The sequence below is a fragment of the Oncorhynchus keta genome, chromosome 34, assembly GCF_023373465.1.
Source record: "Oncorhynchus keta strain PuntledgeMale-10-30-2019 chromosome 34, Oket_V2, whole genome shotgun sequence".
Lineage (NCBI taxonomy): Eukaryota > Metazoa > Chordata > Actinopteri > Salmoniformes > Salmonidae > Oncorhynchus > Oncorhynchus keta.
Window position 1 is genome coordinate 56,121,677 of NC_068454.1, and position 26,986 is coordinate 56,148,662.

General features: G+C 45.3%; 1 protein-coding gene across 6 annotated transcripts; it reads right to left on the bottom strand.

The window, feature by feature from the left end:
• Positions 1 to 1,417: 1,417 nt before the first annotated feature.
• On the bottom strand, positions 1,418 to 26,154 carry LOC118367579 (sodium/potassium-transporting ATPase subunit alpha-3-like). Of its 6 annotated transcripts, none has more exons than XM_052494124.1 (22): positions 25,908 to 26,154; positions 25,680 to 25,773; positions 13,117 to 13,197; positions 12,603 to 12,662; positions 11,888 to 12,091; positions 11,407 to 11,520; positions 11,058 to 11,192; positions 10,832 to 10,949; positions 10,085 to 10,353; positions 9,291 to 9,489; positions 8,416 to 8,660; positions 8,047 to 8,239; positions 7,243 to 7,555; positions 6,899 to 7,049; positions 6,294 to 6,462; positions 5,785 to 5,939; positions 5,486 to 5,609; positions 5,008 to 5,153; positions 4,619 to 4,749; positions 4,101 to 4,202; positions 3,034 to 3,125; positions 1,418 to 2,876 (listed from the first exon to the last, which is right to left on the bottom strand). In XM_052494124.1, exons 2-22 carry the CDS (start codon positions 25,683 to 25,685, stop codon positions 2,848 to 2,850), a joined length of 3,036 nt encoding a protein of 1,011 aa, XP_052350084.1. In that variant the 5' UTR covers positions 25,686 to 25,773; positions 25,908 to 26,154; the 3' UTR covers positions 1,418 to 2,847. The 6 variants fall into 6 exon arrangements, with proteins under 6 accessions (XP_052350084.1, XP_052350083.1, XP_052350086.1 ...); XM_052494123.1 differs by having other exon boundaries at positions 13,117 to 13,236; XM_052494126.1 differs by lacking the exons at positions 8,047 to 8,239; positions 8,416 to 8,660; positions 9,291 to 9,489; ... (7 more) ...; positions 25,680 to 25,773; positions 25,908 to 26,154 and adding an exon at positions 8,004 to 8,041.
• Between the last annotated feature and the right edge of the window lie 832 nt (positions 26,155 to 26,986).

Genomic DNA, 26,986 nt, shown 5'->3' on the forward strand with positions numbered 1-26,986 from the left:
ATGACCCCTGTACACTGCTCATCGAGACAACCCCATGCACAGGTTGCTATGGAGATGACCTTGGAGGTTCACCCATCCACACACACTTCACTCACTGGCATGCTGCACGCTGCGGCAAAGCCGGGCAATCGATATTCTATTATGCGGAGGGAGGAGTCTGTAAGAGCTCGCTGCATGGACATGTGGGAATTTAAGGGGAGGGGTGTGTGTGAGAGAGCGAGTGTCAGTGATGTAGAGCTTCAATGCTGTTTATACACCTTTTGTGAAGAGCATTTTACCCCCCCATTATGCATACCTCGTCATCTCGATCAATGCTAAGCGTTTATTCCCCCCGTTGTGGAAAGCTGCATCATAAATGGCAACTACTGTATTCCCTGTAGTGCACTATATAGGGAATAGGGTGCCATTATGGACAAACCCTAAATGTGTGAGGGATAAGGTGGTGTGTTTAAAACTGTAGGTACAGGCACAGGCTCTGTCATACCCCCATGACAATTTAGTTTTTACCTACAGTAATATCTATAGCAGATGTTAGCCACTGAACACCGCTATTTAGCCCAGATTAATCTTACTCCAGGATTGAGAACTATGTTTTGGGGAGAGTGAAAGTGTTTTTTTTAGTCCAGGATTAGGCTTAATCTCAGTCTGGGAAAGTGGCCCATACTGTATCTGTACTCTTGTTACCAGTAGGTACAGAATACAAGGCAAGACTAACAAAGCTTCAGAAATGTAAAATGCTGATGACATGATATTCTTTTTACTCGCAGAACCTTTTCTACATTTGTTTCATTAATGCGGAATATCAGTTGTCTTGGGAACCATATGATCAGGGAGCTTTGTAGAATAGTTATTTTGTTTTTCTGCTTCACACGTGGTCACATATCCTGCATTCCTTCTGTTTGCAACTGTTTGTAGGTTTCACATGTACTTTTGTTTACGTTTCAACATCAAAGCAAAAAAGTTTACTTGATTTGGCCGTTTGGTACATTACCCTGGGCTTCTGCCAACTCAGTCTTCTATCAATTGTACATTTTGCAGTGTAACCTGATATGATTCTCATCATTAGTTGGCGTCCTAGCGCTCTGCCAATATGTCCCTCAACACTATAGATACAACAACGAACACAGTAAAATACTAGATACAGTATATCTCGCTAGTCTTAAGAATCACTTGTAAAATCTCTTATTCTCTTACAGATATTTCATTGCGTATATACAACCCCAAATGTTGTCCAGGTGAAGACAAAAAGATGCATTTACCGATCAGTTTTATCCTACACGATCTCATAAATTCAGGCCTACATTTATCATTTAAGCCATGTCGTATCAGACTGACATGAGAGAAGAGGGGGGAAAGAAAGCTGGAAGTCAGTGTAGCGAGTCGAAGGCAAGGAGAGATAAAGACACACAGACAGTGCTAGGTTGTATTAAATGGTCTAGATGTTTTATTGGTGTTGGTTCCGTTGTCTTTCACACACATGTTCTACGACTTTTTTTGTTTTTGTTTTTTTGTCTTCTGTAGTCTCAACCCCCCCTTACAGCCCTCTACAGTAAGACCCAGCCTGAAATGGCCGTTCCTCTGCGGGTCTCCAATACAGACATTCACACAGAACTTAATACCTGGACTGGGTCTCCTAGATTGGACCGGACTCCAGGAACATGGAAGTGGTGGTAGGAATATGGACGCCGTAGTTTCTGTCTCACATGTTTTAATAATAAAACACAACCTTGTCGCTTTGTTTTGTGTGTTGTTACATTTTTGCATCGGCTTTCTGAAAACCTGGCGAAAAGAAGATTGGAAACCATACAAAAAAAAGGAAACAGAGTGATCTGTCCTCGTTTCCCGTAGCACGCTCAACAATGCCGCCAATGTTCTTTTTCACTGAATGTGTATCTTGAGATGTTTTATTTTCAACATATTTTTATTTCTTTAAATCGGTATAGAATTATATAGTTTTCCTAGAACACACAGAAAGATTGAGTTGTATTTTCCAACTGGGGGTGTACTGTAGTATTTAACAAGGACAATGGTTCACACAGTGCACACATACAGACAAACAGGGAGTAGAGGGGAGAGGAGGGTGTGAGAGACAGAAAGGGAAGGGGGACTGGGGACGCCATGGCGGGGTGTGCTTTGTTATGCCTAAATGAGGGAAAGCAGCTCTCACACACCCCCCCTCCCATTATATAAATAAAAAAACAAGTAAAACCAATGAACCCCCACCCCATATTATACAAAAAACAACAACAACACTGTTGAAGAAAAAGGAAACGGTCGGAGTGAGAAAGACATCCGCTCTTCCTCCTGCAGACAGGAGAGGGCGAGAGGGGACGGCTCGATGGGTGTCAGCTGTGGGATCTCGCTTGTGATCCGTAGATCTGTGTGTGTGGCCGGAGGACGAGCAAAGGGTCGCAGGAGAAGGAAGAGAGGGAGGAACAGAGGTGTAGAGATAGAGGGGGGAAAGAAAGGGAAGGGAGGAAGGAGTGGTATGGCCCTTTTTTCTTTTGTTGCCGAGCGTAGAAACTCCCTTTAGGTCATAGCTCGTTCAAATCTACATACACAATATGCAGCTGCCGTTTGGTAGATATATTGGTTTATGTACACAGCAGTGAGAGAACACATGCAAAGAGTATCATAGGAGATGGAGATGGGGGGGTTGATGTAGGAATTCGTAAAGGTGCTTTGCTGTTTTTAATCTTTGGGGCAGTTGTGATGAAAATTGCTTCGAAGCAGTTGTTGTCTTTTACGGGGTGGGGCATCTGAAGACGTGTCTTGCCAGGGATGGAATGAAAGGGGGGAGAAACAAATGGAAAATGTAGGGGTATGAGTAAAGACGGTGTCCATCACTCAATAGTATGTCTCCCTTTCCACCCAACCTGTAGGAGGAGAGGGTAGGGGAAGAGAAAAGAGAGGCATTAGAGAGTTTTCTTGTTTTAGTGTCAATTAAAGGTTTGTGTGTGAAGTTACAAATGCAAATCTCATGTCAGGATTCGGGCCTAAATGTTATACATAGAGAAAGAGACAGCCATTTACCTCCTGGGTTCCTACGGATGAGCAGTTTTCGGATCTCATCATACACAAAGATGAGGACACTGTAGGGGACCGCACAGAACCACCAGCTGGGCCTGGAGAGAGAGAGAGGGGGCAGAGGTTAATAAACACACAGCATGGCAGATAGGTCAATAGTTGTCAGTGTAGGTGTATGTACAGTATGTTTGTATGTCTATGTCTATTATCTGTTTGGTTTGTGTAGGTGTATGTCTATGTCTATCTGTTTGTGTAGGTGTATGTCTGTTTGTGTAGATGTATGTCTATGTCTATCTGTTTGTGTAGATGTATGTCTATGTCTATCTGTTTGTGTAGGTGTATGTCTGTTTGTGTAGATGTATGTCTATGTCTATCTGTTTGTGTAGATGTATGTCTATGTCTATCTGTTTGTGTAGATGTATGTCTATCTGTTTGTGTAGATGTATGTATGTCTGTTTGTGTAGATGTATGTCTATGTCTATCTGTTTGTGTAGATGTATGTCTATGTCTATCTGTTTGTGTAGATGTATGTCTATGTCTATCTGTTTGTGTAGATGTATGTCTATGTCTATCTGTTTGTGTAGATGTATGTATGTCTGTTTGTGTAGATGTATGTCTATCTGTTTGTGTAGATGTATGTCTGTTTGTGTAGATGTATGTCTATGTCTATCTGTTTGTGTAGATGTATGTATGTCTGTTTGTGTAGATGTATGTATGTCTGTTTGTGTAGATGTATGTCTATGTCTATCTGTTTGTGTAGATGTATGTCTATCTGTTTGTGTAGATGTATGTCTATGTCTATCTGTTTGTGTAGATGTATGTCTATGTCTATCTGTTTGTGTAGATCTATGTCTATCTGTTTGTGTAGATGTCTGTTTGTGTAGATGTATGTCTGTTTGTGTAGATGTATGTCTGTCTATCTGTTTGTGTAGATGTATGTATGTCTGTTTGTGTAGATGTATGTCTATGTATGTCTGTTTGTGTAGATGTATGTCTATGTCTATCTGTTTGTGTAGATGTATGTCTATGTCTATCTGTTTGTGTAGGTGTATTTCTGGGTTTACTCCACTCACTTTAGGGGGAACATCCTGAGTGCCACATCCATGCCTGGGGTGTAGGATAGGAAGGCAGCCAGAGCTGTCTCCTCAAACAGGCCAAAGATCAGGATCTTGTTCCTAAGAGGAGAGTAGTGCAGAGGAGAGACATGAGAATGAGAATAAATATAAGAGGGTGAGAGAGACTAATATAGATAGAGACCAAGCATACTGTATATTAACAAATGTACAGAGACAGACAGACAGACAGACAGACAGACAGACAGACAGACAGACAGACAGACAGACAGACAGACAGACAGACAGACAGACAGACAGACAGACAGACAGACAGACAGACAGAAAGACAGAATAGAGACACAGAAACAAGACAGGCTGACAGACAGAGACAGGCTGACAGGCAAACAGATAGAGAAACAGACAGGCAGGCAGACAGGCAGACAGACAGACAGGAAAAGAGAGACAGAAACAGACAGGCAGACAGACACAGGAAAAGAGAGACAGAAACATACAGGCAGACAGGCAGACAGACTCACTTCATGCCCTGCTGGAAGACAGAGTTCCGCCTGGTCTTGCAGACAATGACATCAGCCCACTGTACCACCACGATACTGACGAAGAAGGCTGTGTGACATGTGAACTCCACGATCTTCCTCTGTTCATATGTCTACACACACAGAGAGAGGAGAAAGGGAGTGAGACACAGTATTTGAATCGTAGAATGAAATAGAACAATAGAATGGACATTGGCATCCCGGCAGTGTGACTAAAAGGACAGCCATCTTGGTCAGGGAATATTTATTTATAGAATCTGATCAACTATGGTGAAATAGTGTAAACACTGAATTTGCATATGTACTTGTAATATACTGTATGGCTATATTTTGAATACTTATTTTGGCTGAGAATTGTAGCGTGTACCTACCCATTGCTGGCCATAGCTGTCTTCCAGGTCGTTGCAAGCGCGGTCGTCCCAGTTGAGCCTGATACCCACAAGAATTGAGGGTAGGAATCCATTCTCAGCCAAGATCACAAAGTAGGAGAAGAAGCCTCCCAGAGCCTGGATCATACCTTCACACACAGACATAGACACAAAGCGTTAACACATGATCACTCTGGAAATGATGTTACCGGATCCCACAAGGAGAAGCCATTGACTTGTCATATAGACTCGTGAACTTTAATCCACTGGCCATAGATGTATGCTCTATAAGCATCGATGCACTCATCAGTCTGTCAGATTATACAACAGGGTGGTAGAAGACTAATCTCACGACTAATGCTCAAGGACTTCATGGGTAAGTATTGATCATTGATCTGGCTGTGGGCTATGATAACATGTCCAGTTACATATGCACTGTCTTTATGGCCCCAACCAGGTGGAGGAGCTAATGGGGACCCACCGATTTGTCCGTAGGCGATGCTGATGAGCCTCTCGTTCACCAGCTTGTCCCTGGTGGGGTTCCTGGGCTGACGCTTCATGATGTCACTCTCGGCTGCCTCATAGGCCAGGGAGATGGCGGGCACCTGGGGGGGTCACAGGTCACAGATGTGAGTTTGTATGAGAAACAAATATTTCACATTGATGTATATTTGATTGATTGCTCCATTGTGAGATAGGGCATATCGAGTTTACATGTGACATTATTTTCAACAATGCACAATTTCGTATTTTGTGTGTGTGTGTGTGTGTGTGCCTTACCATGTCAGTTCCCAGGTCGATACAGAGGATGGTGATGGTACCCAGGGGTAGGGGGATGTTGACGATGATGAAGAGGAGGAAGGGTGTGATCTCAGGGATGTTACTGGTCAGGGTATATGCAATGGACTTCTTCAGGTTATCAAAGATCAGACGACCTGCAGGGAGACAGGAGGACACACACAGAGGTCACACACTGAACTCTGACCTCTAACATCTGTAGAATTGAGCAAAGGTCACTCAAGGTTGGATCAGGGTCTGCCCTTATTCATAAAGTGTCTCAGAGTAGGAGGGCTGATCTTGGATCAGGCCCCTCTTGTCCATGTGATCTTATTCACTAAAAAGTCCAAACTGATTGGAGATCAGCACCTACTCTGCGATGCTTAAAACATACAGGCTCATATTACCAGTCCTTCCCATCTTCTCCTTTTCTTTTACCTTTCTTCCACTTCTCCCTCTCACACGCCCTTCTACTCTTTCCATCTATTCTCCTCTCTCTCCCTATTTCTCACCCTCTTCTACTCCGGTGACGATGGAGGCAAAGTTGTCGTCCAGCAGGATCATGTCAGCGGCCTGCTTGGATACGTCAGAGCCGGAGATTCCCATGGCAACGCCGATGTCAGCCTTCTTCAGGGCAGGAGAGTCGTTCACACCGTCACCTGTCACAGCCACGATGGCACCCTGAGAGGGACAGAAGAGTTAGCCTGTGTTCTAAATGGCACCCTATTCCCTTCATAGAGCACTTTAGTAGTGCTTTTGAGCATGGCCTATAGAAAGTCACTATTGTACCAAAACTAGGAGGAAGTGATGGGGTCAATTCCCTGTTCAATTCAATCAATTCATTTTCAAATGCATGAATAAAATCTCAACAATCTCCCCGAACTGAAAACGGAATGAACCCCAACCTTGTTCCCAGACTTATATTAGTGTAGTCGTGGAAAGCAAGTTCACTTTTGTTGATCGGTTGATGTATTCAGGTGGTGTGTGTCTTTCTGTGTGTGTGTGTGTGTGTGTGTGTGTGTGTGTGTGTGTGTGTGTGTGTGTGTGTGTGTGTGTGTGTGTGTGTGTGTGTGTGTGTGTGTGTGTGTGTGTGTGTGTGTGTGTGTGTGTGTCTCACCAGTCGCTGGCAGCCCTCTACGATGATGAGTTTCTGCTGTGGGGAGGTCCTGGCAAAGACAATCTCAGTGTGGTTTCTGAGGATGTCATCCATTTGATCCTGAGACAATTCCTTCAGGTCTGTACCATGGATCACACAAGCCTTGGCATCCCTGGAGACACACACACACATCAGAATAGTTAGCTTGGATCCACGGAGACAGGGCGAAAGTGCCAAGAGAGGGAACATTAATGAGCACAATGAATTAGCAGAACGGGATCCCGTGTGGTCTCACCGTCATTGTGAAATGATGTATTCTGCTGGTGTGTGTGTGGGTGTGTGTGTGTGTGTCTTATGTTTCTCACCTTGGGTTGACCTGGCTGACGGGGATATTGAGGCGAGAGGCGATGTCCTCCACTGTCTCGTTGCCCTCGGAGATGATGCCCACGCCCTTAGCAATGGCCTTGGCAGTGATTGGATGATCACCTGTCACCATGATGACTTTGATGCCAGCCGAACGACATTTGCCCACAGCGTCGGGCACAGCGGCACGGGGAGGGTCAATCATGGACATGAGGCCCACGAAGCACAGGCCCTCTGTGGTGAAGTTAACGTCATCACAGTCGAAGGCAAAGCCCTTGGGGTACTGGTCCTCTGGCATTAGCAGGTGGCAGAAACCTGGGGAGTAACAGGAGGGTTTAGCTTGATTTACTTGTTCTACTCATCCTCTACTAAATCAGTCAATCCTTCAGCTCTCGTTTTTTATTCACTATTGGATAAGGTACATTTGACCCATTCTCCTAGAACCAACATCCTGACCTTCCCTCCTTTCCTCCTCCTCCAGACTCTTTCTCTCTGCCCCCCTCCCCTCCCTCTGACAACCCGCCCCACTCCTCTTATGCGTTCTGCAAGGTCCATTTCTCTCTCTTCCTTCTTCTCAACCTTCCCTCCACATTTCTCTCTCAACTCCCCCCCCCTCCTTTCACTCTCCCGGTCTCACCGAGTACTCTCTCTCCCACCCTCTCTCTCACCGAGTACTCTCTCTCCCACCCTTTCTCTCACCGAGTACTCTCTCTCCCACCCTCTCTCTCACACAGAGTACTCTCTCTCCCACCCTCTCTCTCACCGAGTACTCTCTCTCCCACCCTCTCTCCCACCCTCTCTCTCACCGAGTACTCTCTCTCCCAGTCCTCCCAGCTCCATGTAGGCGTTCTGGAAGGATTCCTTCATCTCCTCGTCCATGGGCTGCTCCTTGCCCTGGATGATGATGGTGGTGCAGCGGTCCAGGATCCTCTCTGGGGCTCCCTTCATCACTAGCAGGTAGCGGTTGTCATTGGGATCCTCTGTCTCGTGAACTGACAGCTGTGGGGTTGGTTGAAGATGGAAGGGAGAGAGCGAGAGAAATAGGGGGGGGAAGAAAGGGGAGAAGTGAGATCGGACATGGTCACAGTGTTAGAAACCAATCCATTTGAGTGTTGTGTTTGTGCGTGTGTGTGTGTGTGTGTGTGTGTGTATGTACACATATGTGTGTTACGTACCTGGTACTTGTTGGTGGAGTTGAACGGGATCTCGGCCACCTTCTTGTTCTTCTCCCTTATTTGTTTGACAGAGCCACAGGACAGCTCGATACACTTGAGCAGGGCAGACTCGGAGGCATCACCAGCGGTGTCCCTCTTCAGGATGGGCAGTTGGTCCTGGCCGGCTTTGAACACGGCGCGGTTGCAGAGAGCTGCGACGCGAGCCAGGGCAGCCCATGAGGCTGAGGTCTTGTCAAAGGAGGCACCTGGAGAGAGAGGTGGCCGATTAGAGATGATAAAACAATATCTATTCCTAACCTGTAATTAAACTGTACTTGTCTGTAGGTTATAGAACTACTTCAACTCCAGAGGGATTCCTAAACTTAAACCTGTCTCTAAATGTGACTGTACCCTAACTTGAACTCTAACACCAACATCCAACATCCAACCCAAACTCCAGCTCTAACACAAATTTTAACACTAATTCTAACTCTAACACTAACTCTAACACTAACTCTAGCACTAACTCTAACACCAGCTCTAACTCTAACTCGTAACACTGACACTGACTCTAACATTAACTCGAACACTAACTCTTAACACTGACTCTAACATTAACTCTAACACTAACTCTTACATTAACTCCAACCCAAACTCTAAAGGCTAGCGCACATCACACTGAATGTGGATCTAGCATTCGCCAGCCAATATTTCAGTGCGCCAACATTTTTTCACGCAGTCCTACATGGAAAATCGCTGCGCACTTGTTTCGCAAAATACATTCAGAGGTGTAATTTGTGCTCTCGGCCAGAAAACGCTATTGGTGTGTCTGAGCCCAAACTCTACCATTATATCTAACATCAACTCCAACCCTAACCCTCCCGATCTCCTCTTACCAGACTGGTCCTCTGTGGTGTCAGCCTCGTGGATCTGGTTGTCGAACCACATGTGGGCCACGGTCATCCTGTTCTGGGTCAGGGTGCCTGTCTTGTCGGAGCAGATGGTGGAGGTGGAGCCTAGGGTCTCCACAGCTTCCAGATTCTTGACCAGGCAGTTCTTCTTCGCCATACGCTTGGCAGTCAGAGTCAGACACACCTACAGCACAGAGACAGGGGAAAGACAGGGGTTTTCCAGGAGCCAGAACGAAGGAGGGTACTAGTACCAACAAACTAGAACGGTTACCTATTCTGGAGAAAATGTGTGTGCTTGCTTCAGCTGTCTAGTTGGTCTAGAGATCTATAATATATGCCTGGTAGAAGTTATAATTGGTCTGGATCTTGTCTTAATCAATGTGTAGTATGTCTATGTTAATTGTGTAGTTAGCTGTCTAGTTGGTCTAGTTGGTCTAGATCTACAGTCTAGTTGATCTAGAATGAATCTCATTCACAGTATGCAAATTGTGACATTTCTAAACAATTCTAAAAAAAAGTTTTTGCTTTGTGTGTGTAGATTGATGAGGGGGAAAAAACATTTCATCCATTTTAGAATAAGGCTGTAATGTAACAAAATGTGGAAAAAGTCCAGGGGTCTGAATACTTTCCGAATGCACTGATATAATACATGATATTTAGCAGATGACTCACAGCCATGAGTGCATAGATTGTACGTATAGGTGGTCCCGGGAATTGAACCCACAGGTATGAGGTTCAATAGAGATAGGATTCACAGAGAAACGGCCAGGGCCACTCACGGTGACAGTAGCCAGCAAGCCCTCGGGGACATTGGCCACAATGATGCCGATGAGGAAGATGACGGCCTCCAGCCAGGTGTAGCCCAGGCAGACGGCCAGGATGAAGAAGGTGATGCCCAGGAACACGGCCACGCCTGTGATCAGGTGGATGAAGTGCTCGATCTCCTTGGCGATGGGGGTCTTGCCCGACTCCAGCCCGGAGGTGAGAGTGGCGATACGGCCCATAACGGTACGGTCGCCGGTACACACCACAATGCCACGCGCCGTACCTGAGAGAGAGAGAGAGAGAGAGAGAGAGAGAGAGAGAGAGAGAGAGAGAAGAGAGAAGAGAGAAGAGAGAGAGAGAGAAGAGAGAGAGAGAGAGAGAGAGAGAGAGAGAGAGAGAGAGAGAGAGAGAGAGAAATAGAGAGGGCATATATTCATTCAGGAAAAAAAGAGAGGTTGAAATGAGAGAAGAGAAGTAAAAGTGGGAACTCTTGTATGCTTATGTGGATAACTTCTGCGTCAACAGCAGTTCTATGGTATAATATTACGTTTGAATCAGCTTAGTTGAACCAGTCAAAAGCCTAGCAAGCCTTAGTGCTGCTGGGGTGCAGCATCCAATACTGCAGTAGGACCCTGCTGACTGAATTTGGTAGGTCGAGTCTGACACGCAGGAATAGAGAAAAGAGGATAGGAGAATTGTCAGGGACAGAACAGCTGATGTGTCTGTCTGCTTGTCTGTGAGTTATCAGTTTCTATGGTTACCTTCAACGCAGTTGGTAGAGAAGAAAGCGACATTGCGGGTCTCCAGGGGGTTGTCATGGGTACAGTCAGGTGACCTGCTCTGGGGTTCTGATTCGCCAGTCAGGGAGGAGTTATCCACCTATAGGAGAAGGACAAAACCCAGAAGGACAAAAAATGTTAAGTAAAATGTGTAGCTGTGTGAGTGTGTGTTATCTGAACTGTGTGTGTGTGTGTGTGTGATTGGTACCTTGCAGCCATGAGCAGAGACGATTCTGAGGTCGGCGGGGATCCTGTCTCCTCCCTTCACCTCCACCAGGTCTCCTGCCACCACCTCCTCAGCGTTGATCGTCATCTTCTCGCCTTCACGGATCACCAAGGCTTGCTACAGGGAGAAAACAGAGGGAGGGTTAGATAGCCCATGCACACACACACACACACACACACACACACACACACACACACACACACACACACACACACACACACACACACACACACACACACACACACACACACACACACACACACACACACACACACACACACACACACACACACACACACACACACACACACACACACACACACGTGTTTACCTGGGGCACCATGTTCTTGAAGGACTCCATGATTTTGGAGCTCTTGGCCTCCTGGAAGTAGGAGAAACAACCGGTGACCACGACGACTACAGAGAGCACGATACCGAGGTACAACTGAGGAGAGAGAGAGAGAGAGACAGGAAATCCCACTGTTACACTGTGTACATTGCAGGTCAATGCATAGCAGGAGTATTTAGCTTCACACTGAACACAGACCAACACGGTAATAGTCACTAGACTAGATGATCATGCAAAAACAGAAAAAAGTGTCAATGACCAAGTACATTAGTTAGCCGTGTGGGTGTATGTTAGAATTAAGGTTAGGGACTGGCGCTGCTGGCAGTGTGTGTGAGGTTTGGTAAACGTAGGTATGTGTGATTCGGCTGTGTGTGGCTCTAACGGTCCCTTATTCTGCGGCTGTGTTTACGTTTAGTGTTTGGGTGCATGTGTGTGCGTGAGGGTGTGCTTGTGGGTGACTCACGTTGTCTCCTGCCGGCTCGTCCTCCGTGGCGGCCTGGATGGCGTAGGCCAGGAAACAAAGGATGGCGCCGGTCCACAGCAGGATGGAGAAGCCACCGAATAGCTGGCGACAGAACTTGATCCACTCGGGGGTGGTCGGGGGAGGGGTGAGGCAATTGGGACCGTCCCTGATCAGAAACTCAGCCGCCTTGGCGTTGGTCAGACCCTGGGTGGGGAGAGAGTGGGATGGGTTAAACCTAGAACTGAGTGTGTTGAAATTAGGGGTAAGCACCATACAAATCCTATTAAATCTAATATGTAATTATATGGGTAAAACTTTAAGCCTGCAGGTATAATGCTTTATGACTACTTATAAGCATATATGAGTCTTTACAATATTATAATGAGGCTTAAAATGAGTTGTCTTTACGTTGAACATTTTCAACCGACTCAAAAACGCTGTAACGTAGTAAGGATAATTATAAGATTATAATTGAGATTTATATTATTATATATAATTTATAAGGGGTCTTGCGAAGTCTTAGAAGGCATTAAAACGTTGCTCAAACGGATCCCCTCAAACACACCGACCGTGTGGCATGAGTGAATGTAAAATAGTAAAACACCACCACCTAGTGGCCTAGTAGCGGCTCTGTCAGTGACTCGGCAGGACATCTCGTATCTCCATGGTACAACATAGACAGACCTCTATGGGACAGTACAGTAGGAGGAGTCACCTGGACAATGTCGGTGTTGAACTTCCTGCAGCACTCCTCTATGGACATCTTGTGTTCCGTCTGAAAGGTAGAGAAGGAGACAGAGATAGATAGATAGATAGATAGATAGATAGATAGATAGATAGATAGATAGATAGATAGATAGATAGATAGATAGATAGATAGATAGATAGATAGAGAGAGAGTGCATATGTATGTGTATTTGTGTGGGAGAGAGAAACAGAGAAACATTGAGAATATGCCATAAATATCATAACAATGAATTTAAAACAAACTAGGAGGATTTTGACTTAATTACTATCATTCACTTTAAGGTCTTTCTCCACACTATTTAGAGAGTGTGTGTTCCAGTTACACATTGACTCTTGGGGGGTACCCTGAAAGTATTCGATCAATAGTCATACTCTGACTTACGGAGAGGCATATGTTAATATTTCAATAATAGTTATGGGGGTGCCCAGCGTGCCCCTTGAGTAGGGCAGTGTGTGTGTGCCACTGTGTGCCAGTCACTTACAATCGGTACTTCTTTCTTGAGTTCATCCATGTCCTTCCCCTTCTTGTTCTTCTTGCTGGGAGAAGATTTGCCATCTTTATCCTGCGAGGTAGCAACGCGGTAACTGTCCGACCGCCCATACTGGGCGGTGGGGGGGACAGTAAGAGAGGGGGGAAGGGATTAGGGGGGGGAGGATACTTTCACTATTATTTAAATAGAAACATGGTTAAAGCACCAGACACAACAGATGGGGAGAGGGACTTCATTATTTTCTCTGATACCCATTTGATCTTCACAAGAGATCACAGACAGAAGGATCAAACGACCGTCTGGCTTTACTGCAGTGTCTGTCTCATCTCGGGGACCCGCTATCAGTTTGTATCCACTGGCCACCTGCTTCATTTGTCATTTATGTCAACAGCGACTATTGTATGTTCTCCACACACACACACACACACACACACACACACACACACACACACACACACACACACACACACACACACATTAGCTGGTGGTAGGGCACAGAAGCCCTGAAAGAGAAACACAGTGCAGATACAGTGCATTCTCTCAGTCTTCAAAACCTCTCTAATGATTAGATATATATTTTTAAATTGAACCGTTATTTAACTAGGCAAGTCAGTTAAGAACAAATTCTTATTTACAATGACGGCCTACACCGGCCAAATCCGGACGACGCTGGGTCAATTGTGAGCCGCCCTACGGGACTCCCAATCACGGCCGGTTGTGATACAGTCTGGAATCGAACCAGAGTGACGCCTCTAGCACTGAGATGCGGCGCCTTAGACCGATGCGCCACTCGGGAACCCCGAGATTAGATTAATATCTATTCAATTAGATTGGATACATCAATGTGACTGTGATGTGTTGAATATGAAACAGTTTGGCACACATGCACGTACACACACACACACACACACACACACACACACACACACACACACACACACACACACACACACACACACACACACACACACACACACACACACACACACACACACACACACACACACACACACACACACACACACACACACACAGATGTCTCTCTTCTAGGGAGCACAAAGTGTTGCATTAGCTCAAGTTTACACTAACGGATGCTCAAATCAATACAGAAGCCCCTGACCAGAGTCCCTCAGTTGACAGAATGAGAGAGAGAGAGAGAGACAAAATGGCTCCCAGGAGGGTTCTAGTGGAAAAGCCGCTCATTGACACAGCCAACTCATCAAGGAAACTGACCTTGCTGCAGGATCAATACAATCAGTGATGTAATGAAGGACCAGAAGGGTTAAAGGACCACAGAGTCCAAAATACATCCAAAAGGCAATATGTCTGTCTCTTACCACATCCATCACCCTTGATTAAGAACATGTAGCTCAATCTTTCTCATCCATTCTGACTATATGATCACTTTTATTTGTTCTAGCATCATCATCAAGTGACTGTACGGTGTCGCATCAAGGAAACACAGGGGAGCCCCCTGGTGGCTATTGTCAAGATGACATGCTCTAACAAGCTTGGTCTACTGCCTGGGTTTCAACTGTGTTACTGCTCGGTTGGAACAAAAGCCTGCACCTACACTGGCCTTCTTTGGGTATGGTTGACACCTACCTACCTGTTCATTTATTATGAATAATAAAGGGCAAATACACATTCAAGTCAAGTTTTTATTTTTGCCCTGGTCCATCGCAAACCAAGTAAATAGCCTATACCGAGCTAAACACACATGACCTAATCTCCCACGCCCTGATAAACACACTTGACTGACGAAGTACAATGCCATGAATGGGTGAGTAAACCTGCCACTGAAAGTCCCAGTGTTTAACGCGAGTTCAGTTGAGAAAGTTCAGGTGCCTAGAATCTTCCACGTGTAAAAGAGACCAGTCTTAGTGGTTCATTGTGGTCAGAAAGGTTTGAGGAGGATTTATAGTGAACACTGCAGGTCTCCACTCTGCCCCTGATTTACAGTAGTAATACTGGAACACACTAGAGTGAGTCTCCCTTGAACACAAACTAACCCTGAAGAGACTGGTTCAAACAGTCGACCTGAACACAACTCCCCACAAACAACATACAAGTTGACTACAAAGTGCACAAAATCAACCTTCCCACACACACACACACACACACACACACACACACACACACACACACACACACACACACACACACACACACACACACACACACACACACACACACACACACACACACACACACACACACACACACACACACGTGCGCATGTGGATGTCGTCAACCGAGAATGTGAGTGAGCTCTCGCTGCAACAAGACCAGACAGGCCTAGAGAGCCGAATGCAGAACAAAGGAGAGACTAATAGAAGACTACTGCTACTCATGCCCTTTGAGATTGGCCTGCCTCTCTGTGTGTGTGTGTGTGTGTGTGTGTGTGTGTGTGTGTGTGTGTGTGTGTGTGTGTGTGTGTGTGTGTGTGTGTACTTCAATATAACATGCACATTAAATACTCTAGTTGGCTTCGAGATAAGCATCTTTAGCCAAACATTGTAGGGTAGATATTATAGATAAGCTAACAGGTCTGGGTTAGGCACACAAGGTGTGGAGTTTCTAGCTAGGCAAGTTTTTCAATGGCTAACACTGAGTGGGCCATTGAAATGCACTTACATTGTACATTGTTAGGTCTGACAGCACACCTGCTCATTACGAACCCGCGCGCGCACACACACACACACAATTTAATGCTAATACAAACACTGGAAGAGCGGAGACGGGTGAAACAGGCATTACAAGAGAGGGCTGGACAGAGAGAGATGAATGAAAAAAAGAGAAAGACAGTGATGGGGCAGATGGAAAGAGAGACAGCAGTGGGAGGTGAGAGAGAGGGAGAGAGAGAGAGAGAGAGAGAGAGAGAGAGAGAGAGAGAGAGAGAGAGAGAGAGAGAGAGAGAGAGAGAGAGAGAGAGAGAGAGAGAGAGAGAGGGAGAGAGAGGGAGAGAGAGGGAGAGCTCTTCTCTCTCACACCACTAATTAGATATTGACCACTATTCTTTGTCTGTTGACTCAGGCTGTGTATATCAGTGAGTGACAGCGTGACTGGGATCCCACTCTAACAGATTGTTCTATAACACTGTAAAACAAACAACCCCACCTGCAGGGTCGCGACCTTACAACCTGCGACCCAGAAAGTGGATGTTGGCCCTTTACCGTGTGTGTGGTGGGGTTGTTAACATGCGTGCAGGCATGTGTGTGTGGGCTAATGCCACTCTATCTTTCATGACACGCAAGGAACAACCCGAGCTTCTCCTTTCACCCACAACCCTCAAGCTGTGTGGCAAGATTTCTTCATTGTGGTTACGAGGTCACGACTATCGCCTAGGTTACAAGCAAAAACATTTAGAGAGCGTCGTTTTGTTCCTCATTGTTCAATACAACATGTCATCTATCTGTCTATCTGTAGGTCTGTCTGCCGGTCTGTTTCTACCATTTGTTGTTGGGCGAAATGTAATTCAATGATGTTGTTTCAGAGAAGAAACAGAGACTGCAGGCTGAAATTACAACCACTAGCTCTCATACAGCCGGACAGAGAAAGACAGACGGACCTACTGACAGACACAGACTGGAGGAACTGGTGTCGGTGACTTAACAACCAGACAGATGCTACAGTATATATTACCTGCATCTCCTCCACACATTCTAATCTTTTCAAGTAGAAGACAGACTGCCCGGAAACAAGGAAGACATGCACATTCACTTTGGAGCAGATTACTAAGGCTACTAGCATGCTAATCTACCAGAGGATAGTAGAACATCATTGGGTGTGTGTACACTATGTCTGAAAAGAAACGAGCAAGAGTTCATCACATTCTATCGATGTCATGCTGCTGTGGTTTGTCTGGTTCTAATGTTCTGTTCTGGTTTTTGTCCCGTTTTTTCCCGGAGCTAAGCGCCTGGTTAGGAGGTCACATTACCATGGAGGTTGGCATGGTGACCGAGGCTTAGTGGTGGGCGGTGGCCTAGTACTGTAGGATCCCCCTGATCTGATCGCTCAGTTATAATTGATGCCTCGGTAACTGGACATTCGAGGAGATAGCCAACACGTATGTGTGTGTGTGTATGTGTGTGTGTGTGTGTATCTTTATAAGAAAGAACGAGATACCTTCTTATATGCGCAAGCTATAAGCCTGCCAACAGCTAGGCAGAGGTGAGTCATTGTCGAGGTGGCTACAGTCTGTCTGTGCAGCGAGAACACGCACTGCGGCAGACAGAGAGAGCGAGAGAGTGGGGGAGGGGGGGGGGGCAGATAGTAATAGGAACAGAGAAGGGAAAAATAGGAGACTAGGAGGAGATATTAAAACAGACGATGTCCTATATGTAATGTTTTCTCAGTTATTAATCAGACTCATTCGTTTCATATGTTGAACACTTCCACACTGCAGTGAACCACAGTGGCCAATACCCTCCATCAGGAGCATGTCAGTCTGTCAGTCTGTCTGTCTCGGGCATACAGGCTTGGGCATGCCCCCTAACGGTGATGGACCTGCTTGGGCATGAGGCGTGGAAACCCAGCCTCTCCTGGTATGCATGAGAGGTGAGGGGTTTCACAAGAGGCGGGAAGAAGTTGCTTTGTTTGGGTTTCCGTTTTAGGGAACCTACAAAAAGGGGAAATAGTAACTATTGCAGGAAAACAGTTTGATTGTGTGTGAATCTTGAATTGACTAAGACGGTAGATAGATTTCTCCACACTACACACTTCCTGAAAGAATTTTTAGAAACCTCATTACCTTGAGTGGTTCCCAAATTACACCCTAGTCCCTATGTAGTGCAACACTTTAGACCCATACTTTTCCTAATGTAGTGCACTACTTTTGATTGTGCACTAATGTATGGAATAAGGTGCCATTGGAGACAAATCCTCACGAACTGTGCCCTGTGTGTGGTGAATAACAACACTTTATAAGTGACAGTATCTGGCTGTATCATTGGCTGTGCAACATCCTTCTCCCAATATAGTTTGATCATCTCTTGTAAGCCTATCAGGCCAGCCATGACCCACATGACACGACTAGTTGGTAGGCTGATGTGAAGGGATCCTAGCCAATGGGGAAGGTGTGGGGGCGGAGGGTAGTGATGGTGACAGTTATATGTCCATTCAGTCCTGCTGTGAATAAACTGAGTAAATGTATTTATTGGTTTCTTTTCGTTTCGATAGGAGATGAAAATGCAATGGATTAAATGTGATTTGTTGATGTAAGAATCTGCATTAGATTTGGGATGGGATGGGGTCACAACAAATTATTGGGAGGGGGGGTGGGGGGGTGGGGGGGTGGCATCCCTAGAAATTCTGGTGGAAAAAATGTGATCACCCCCCCCCGCTGAAAAAGCTGGAATATCACTGCTTTAGGCCTTTATATGAACTATATACTATATGGGAGTGTGTACAACATTGTTGGGCATAAACTGCATTGTTGGTTAAGGGCTTGTAAAGTAAGCATTTCACTGTAAGGTCTGTTGTATTCGGCGCATGTGCCAAATACAATTTGATTTGATAGGGACATCTGGTTCCAACAGCCCTGGGGTATAGGGCTAGGTAGCCACAGGGGGCATGGCCTAGGGGTAGGGGGCTGGGCTGGATCGGTGGTTGGGCCTGGAGGCTCATGCTAGTAGGATTAGCTAGACTGATTGCTCTTGTCTTGATTAGACTACTGTATTGTACACCAAGTACAGTAACTCTCCCTGGCTTACTTCCAGTAGAGACGTTCTTCTCCATATTAAAGAGTGATCATGAAACGGGGGAAATCGGTGCATTAAGAACTATAGGAAAATCAAATCAAATGTTATTGGTCACATGCACATATTTAGCAGATGTTATTGTGGGTGTAGCGAAATGCTTGTGTTCCTAGCTCCGACAGTGCAGTAGTATCTAACAATTCACAATGACACACAAATCTAAAAGTAAAAGAATGGAATTCGATTGAGCAATGTCGGAGTGGCATTGACTAGAATACAGTAGAATACAATACAGTATATACATATGAGATGAGTAAAGCAGTATGTGAACGTTATTTCAACATTTTTAAAGTGACTAATGTTCTGTTATTAGTGGCCAGTGATTCCAAGTCTATGTATATAGGGCAGCAGCCTCTAAGGTGCATATCTAAAAATGGTTTCATATCAAAGACACATCTTGGATGTAAAATACTTGGTGTTGCTTTTTGTCACAATGACAGTTAATTTCATTTCTGGATGCCCAACTTCTTCTCAAATGGTGATTTTCTTATTTTAATAAATATATAAACAGTGGTGGAAAATGTACCTAGTTGGAATCTAGTGAAGTAAAAGCAAAAGTTGTCAAAAATATAAATATACTGAACAAAAATATAAACACAACATGTAAAGTGTTGGTCCCATGTTTCATGAGGTGAAATGGAAGATCCCAGAAATGTTCCATACGCACAAAAAAAACAACGTTTTTCTCAAAACTGTTGTGCACAAATTTGTTTACGTCCCTGTTAGTGAGCATTTCTCATTTGCCAAGATCCCTTCCACCTGACAGCTGTGGCATTTCAAGAAGCTGATTAAATGGCATGATCGTTACACAGGTGCACCTTGTGACCACTCTAAAATGTGCAGTTTTGCCACACAACACAATACCACAGATTTCTCAAGTTTTGAGGGAGTGTGCAATTGGCATGCTGACTGCAGGAATGTCCACCAGAGCTGTTGCCAGAGAATGTATGTTTATTTCTCTAACAACGTCACTTTAGAAAATTTGGCATTAAAAATGTTGGCATTACCTCCAACCGGCCTCACAACCGCAGACAATGTGTAACCCCGCCAGCCCAGGACCTCCACATCAGGCTTCTTCACCTGCGGGATCGTCCGAGACCAGACCAGCCAGACAGCTGATGGTACTGAAGTGTATCTGTCTATACAAAAGCCCTTCTGTAAGGAAAAACGTATTCTGATTGGCTGGGCCTGGCTCACTAGGGGGAGGGCTGGCTCCCAAGTGGGTGGGCGTATCCCCTCCTAGTCACACCCATGGCTGCGCTCCTGCCAGTCATGTGAAATCCATAGATTACGGCCTAATTTATTTATTTCACTTCACTGATTTCCTTATATGAACTGTAACTCAGTAAAATGGTTGAAATTGTTGCATGTTGCCTTTATAGTTTTGTTCAGTAGAGTAAAGTACAGATACCTCAAAAAACAACTTAAGTAGAACTTCAAAGTATTTTTACTTCACACATTTTTACTTTACACCACTGTATATAAATAAAGTTATATTAAATTCAATTAAATTGTTTTGATGTTCAGAGGTATGGAATTCCAGCCAGACCCTGAGGTCATGACCTCTGCTTATAGCAGAAATTGTACACTGAGTATCTATGTGCATGTGAACACACACACACACACACACCAAATGTCCTGTATCCTAATTTAGCTCTCACTGACAAATCATTTGTGTTCCCTTCTAAAAAAAAACAGCAAAACCAAAACAAAATCCCATCTTATGGCATTACCCCACCTGTCCTCCCCTACCCTCATCCCTTCATCCTTCCCCCATGCCCATCTGTCCATCCCCTGATCTGTTCATCCTGGCAGGCAGCTGTGCTCCAGTTTAGAGTCTGCATGTGTCCTTGTCTCTCAGTGTGTATACCATTCACCCATTGTGAGTGCATTGTCAGAGTTTTCTTTAGGAAAAAGTGGCGCACTTGAATGGCGAATGGGAAGCGCGCTTCAATTACCAGTTGAGAAATAAAAATAGTAGTTATTTTTAATCGTGGCCATCAAAACTGTTTTTAACATGCAATTGCATTTAGAAATGTTATAAAAGCACACGTTTCACTCCAGAAACAACGAATGAGCTGTTTGAGAATCTGTAACAGCAGCTCTCGCATTGTCGGACAGATTCTTTCGCTCGTAGGCTCTGTATCTGTATGTTGTGCGTTTGAGATAAACGACTAACGAAAATACGCGCGGCAATTTAATTCCATGAAATTATGCAAATTAACCTGTAGACCAGTAAGCATGACTGGTCAAATGCATTTACATCGACTGGTATTTCCATCGATGAAAAGACTAAAAAGCATTATCGGCCAAAAGTCGGCTAACGGATACCCTGGTGTACATGTGCGTGGATGTGAGTGTGAGTGTGAGTGTGAGTGTGAGTGTGAGTGTGTGTGTGTGTGTGTGTGTGTGTGTGTGTGTGTGTGTGTGTGTGTGTGTGTGTGTGTGTGTGTGAGTGTGAGTGTGAGTGTGTGTGTGTGTGTGTGTGTGTGTGTGTGCTCCTCAGTGAGAATAGCATTGTCTAGATTGGTATCGTAAATCTTGAGTGTTTAGTGACCCTTGTAGGGACAACAGTAGATTCTCTCTTTCTCCTATGAGGGGTTTCCTGAGGATATTCTGTGTTTAATGCAGATGATTTAGGTGACAGAGAACACATAGCAACTCCTGCTCTGTGTACTGTCTTGTCTTCTGGCCTCTGAAGTACTGTGTTGCCTGTGACACAGTCTGTGAAAGGAAATGTCATTTGGGCAGAATTTAGATAAATAAATACATTTAATTAAGCATTTCTGTATATCGTAATGAGACAAATTCAATTGACGTAGTTGATAATGAAAGGGGGAAGAAAACATACACACACACGCGCACACACACACACACACACACACACACACACACACACACACACACACACACACACACACACACACACACACACACACACACACACACACACACACACACACACACACACACACACACACACACACACACACACACACACACACACACACACACACACACACACACACACAAGCTTGGGAGGACACTGAATTAGTAATGACTGTGTTGGCAGGGAACCCAACTCCCCTCTGTCTCTCACTCTGCAAACCCCCACTTAACATTTCCCGAACATTGCAGCAATGCTAACTAACCAGGCTGCCCTATCTTGCATTACAATCAATCAAATACTTACACAATACCCTATTACCCTACCGTATCACCCTACCCTTAAAGTAGGTCCTTCTAGCTATGCTAGAAGACTAACATTCAAACCATGTCCTTCCAAATGACTCTTTAAGGACAGAACCCTCATGAATATCCCACTAGTATATTGATCATTAGTAGGATGCCCAGGACGGCTCGGTCGACATACAGTCACTGCGCAAACCCTCCAGACTCAGCAGCAGGACACGAATGACTGCAGATGCAGTGAGGAGGGGAGTGAGCTAGCTACTCTGCACCAAACACTGGGTTGGGCCACAGCTACATCTACACTCTTAGAAAAAAAAGGTGCAATCTAGAAACTAAAGGGGTTCTTTGGCTGTCCCCATAGGAGAATCCTTTGAAGAACCCTTTTTGATTCCAGGTAGAATCCTTTTGGGTTCCATGTAGTACCCGTTCCACAAAGGGTTCAACATGGAACTCAAAACAGTTCTACCTGAAACCAAAAATGGTTCTATTTGGAAACAAAAAGGGTTCTCCTATGGGGACAGTCAAATAACCCTATTGGGACCATTTTGTCTAAGAGTGTACCTTGTCCCATCATGACCAAGCAAGCCTTACCTAAATACCTACACCCTTACCCTTTCCTATACCCGTCCTTGTACACCTGGCCAGTTAAGGAGATCGCCAAGCGTACAGCTCTCTGCCACTGCAATGATTTATCTCCACACCACCTACACCAATATGCCCGTCCTTTATACTGTCTATCACTTCCCTTTCTCCCTTTCAATGAGAGAGATGATGGGGGATATCAAGGAGTGCTCCCTCATGCTCCTCAGTCCCTGTCCAGTGAGCTCTCCCTGATATCCCCCACCACCTCTCTGTATCCCATAGGGATGAATACCTATACCTCCCCTCTGTCCTGTCATCCCATCTGCCTCCTGTCTCTGTGGTAACCAATCCCCAAGAGCAGAGGCAAGCAGGGGAAACAGGAGCCATGGCAATGTGAGCTCAGGTCATTATCCCACAACAGGATACAGCCCTCCCTCTCTCTCTCTCTCTACACTTGCAGATCAGTCACAACTCATCTCATCCCCCTCCCTCCTTCGCCCTGCACCCACCCCCCCTCTGTCCTCCCCCTCCTTTCTCGCTATGGCTCATGTGTCTGAAGGTGAAATGTGTGCAGCCATCTTCACTTGCTCTCCTCTCCCATTTCTTTTTCTCACTCACTCACTCTCTCCCCCCCCCTCTCTCTCTCTCAGCATCATTAGGTTACCCCATCACTGACTGTACCAGAGCAACTATACACACATTCGCCACATCAGCAACCTCAATTGCTCACAATTGGTGTGACAAATGAAAAAGGCTGTCTGTCTGTCTGTCTGCCTGTCTTCAGTACCGCTGACACTTCGCCTCAGTATTTGCTTGCTTCCTTACATCCCTTGGTAAAACATCCCTTTCTGCGTGACTCCCCGAGTCCGCCAATCACAGCATTTTAAAGGGAATTTCCACTCAAAAGGCACCGCCCCCATTTTGACGCGGCAGCCTGCGGCCTTGGGGGCAGGCAGTTGGCAGTGCAACGGCACAGCGCGTCAAGCACCAGATCGACTTCGCAGAATGTCTTGTAATGTTGTTAAATAATCATAGGGGTGAGATGGATTAAGGTAAAGAACATATGCCTTCCAATTATTTGAAAATGTAATTATTGTCAGAGGTCACACACATATTTTATTTGCGCGCCGGATGAGGACCCCCACCCCCTGTCTCATTTACACATAGGCTACACGGGCTGATCTAACTTTACCACGGACGTGGTTCGTGCGTAAGCACCTTTTGCACTCCATCCCATTTGACGCAGTGCCTGTTGCTACGGATGATTCTCGCATCCTCATGAATAGCCTATCACCAACGACTGCTTCATTTATCGCCGCTCCACAGCAGACTTCGACCGGGAGAAATGCCTCCAAGGCCCACCCAGGTCATAGATGGAGATAGCTGATATCATTCGTGCCTGCTCTGTCGGTGTCTCTTCAATCATGTTCGGTAACCGTGGGCGATCCAGCTTCATCAGCCACTGGGATGGTGTGGCATCATGTCATCAAATTAAGTCAACACCCAGAACCGAGTCGGGGATTAAATCTTAAAGTCTCATATACTCAAGATAAATGATGAGGCAGAAATTGCGCAACAGTCCACAACGACAGTCGCAGCATCACCTCGAAATGTTCCTACAGAACTATTCATAGTCAAATTATTATTGGCTTTACAAAACAGTGAAAATATTGGTGTTATTATGGTGTCATTTCAATCGATACTTTTATTGAGACGTGATATTTTCCAAAATATCATCCAGCGCCGGGCCGCATCCCCCATTTGACGCAGTGAGGGAGTCAGAACTTCGTGTGCATTCTATTCACTTACAAATCCAGTCCCAAATGTACCATCACCCAGCATTCACGGGACATCTTTTTAATATATCGTGTGTATTCACTGTCAACGATTATCGCGTCCCTGTTGTCACAAATTAAAGGGGGGAAAAAGTTGGTGAAGCGCTTATTCCCGGTAACCGCATTATGACGCATGGGCCACCGAGGCTTCAAGTGCGCTCAGGCATCGCATACCATACCGACATACGCAATGTCCTCAGTAGCCGGGTAGACTAGGATAGGGTTTCCTATGTTACACTAGCTGTCTATCGTCAAATGTTGCGTAGAAGTAGTTACCTGCACTATCGCAGATTTAAAGAATTAGACAATTAGGTCGCGATGATGCGAGGATAATTTACATGGGCAATAGGGGGAGGGGATACTGTAATCATGCGCCCATTCGAATACACAGCCACACATTCTAAAATCATCAAATACAGGCTATAATAATAACGGCAGGTGAATAACAGAACATTGTGTCTCATTGAAATCCCTCAGTGACATGCCAAGTGAAGCCTATACGCAGTGGTCTCTCTCTCTCTCGCGCGCTCTCTCTCTCTCTCTCTCTCTCGCTTCTCTCTCTCTCTCTCTCTCTCTCTCTCTCTCTCTCTCTCTCTCTCTCTCTCTCTCTCTCTCTCTCTCTCTCTCTCTCTCTCTCTCTCTCTCTCTCACGAGAGCCGGCTGTCAGAATAAACCGATTACCATGGCAAGGTTATAGACAAAGTGTCACGATATGCCTAATATAGCCCATCGCCTATATTAATGCATATGGCAAACCCCTGAATGAGACCATTCAATCATTTTTTTTATCACTAACTTGTTCGTTCCATAGTGTATGGGAAACAAAGGAAACAGCAGCAAATTACAGTAAATGACATTCAATTATTCCATCAGTAGATTCTGACCAATTCATTGTCAATTTGAAACCTTACAACTGCAGTAGACATTACAGAGAGCTGTTTTGTGCCTGCTCTAGCCTACTTGTCACATCAATTTGTCGCAGTCTATGAGACCGTAGACTATATAGCCTAAAAAAAATCCGCATTGGAGTCAATGTCACTCAAATATTTCCAGAGGAGAAAAAACATGACACTGCAGTATGGTGCCCTTCCCCGTCAGCATCTGGGGTTTTAAACAGTTTTCGAGGCATTTGATAACTTTCATGCATCAATAAGGCAGTTGTAAAGTTGGTAGACGCCGGGCTTACCCCCATGTTGGCGCAGTCAGGCTTCTCTCCTCAGGTGATGCAAAGCTTGAGAGGTGTCAGCCCCTCAGGTGGAATTATATCAAAATGGTATTGCCTTTTAAAAACGTAAGAAAGATTTGTATTCAGTTATTCAGGTAAAAACGAAAGAAAGCGACAAAGACGTCAGTCAAGCAAATTTCTATAAAATAAATTGGTTAATTGATTAAATAAACAGATTGTGTCTCTAACCTCCAAAAGGTTACAGTATTTTCCCCCTCCACCTAAACGTCGTTCAAATGAAATGTTGCGGTCTCAAGCAGAGCATCACGCGAGGATGCGGGTCCTTCTCTTGCGCTCTGATAGTTGCAGTAAAAGACCGGTGAAACTAAGAAGCCGCACTGCTCTGGTTTTTTAGGATTTGATCTCCCTCCGCGGCTCTGTTGGCTGCCGCAGTACTTCCTTCTCTACACACTACCACTCCGCCTATGAAGAAGCGCCGGTGGGTGTGAGTGATCGCAGCGCCCCATTCTAGCAAAGCTGATAAACCATGGACCTCGTAAACCCGCCCAATGACCACTGAATTGGCCAATAGGAATTCTGAGCAACTATCTGATGACAGGCAATCTAGCCAATCGTCACAAGTATGTAACACTGGCCAACAGAAGGCCTAATCTGCCCCTCCTTCTTTACTGCAGAATTCCAAGGCCGTTGGCCATCAGCATCCTGAGCCCCTAGGCCGAAATGTTGTCTAAATGGACATACAAGGTTAGATACTATTGGCATGCTTGTCTTGTATTCATGTAGCTTATCTATGTTTTATAAATTGATGGCATTGTGTGCTGTATTGCATGTGATAATCACCGCTGTCTTTCTGGTCGTGTAGGTCACTGCACTTCAATGCCTCCCCTCGGCCTGCAATTACATAGCAGACGATGGAGAGAATAGTCTACACTGATAGAAGATAATAGACCTAGGTCCTATAATTAAGATGTCACAAAGGGCTTATACAGAAATCAAGCCTAAAACCCCAAAGAGCAAGCGATGCCGATGTAGATGCACAGTGGCTAGAAAAAAAACTCCAGAGAAAGGCAGGAGCCTAGGAAGAAACCTAGAGAGGAACCAGGCCAGTCCTCTTCTGGCTGTGCCGGGTAGTATAGAATCGAATAATATTTCAGAATAATATTTCCGATATCAGACAGTAAGTATGGATAGGCTGTGACTGGTCTCACACCCATCGCTCAGACAAGCAGATTCTCTCCATGTGATAGGCTATGCCTATTTACTGTATGGTGTGTGTGTGTGTGTGAGACGACAGATGTGGACGAGAA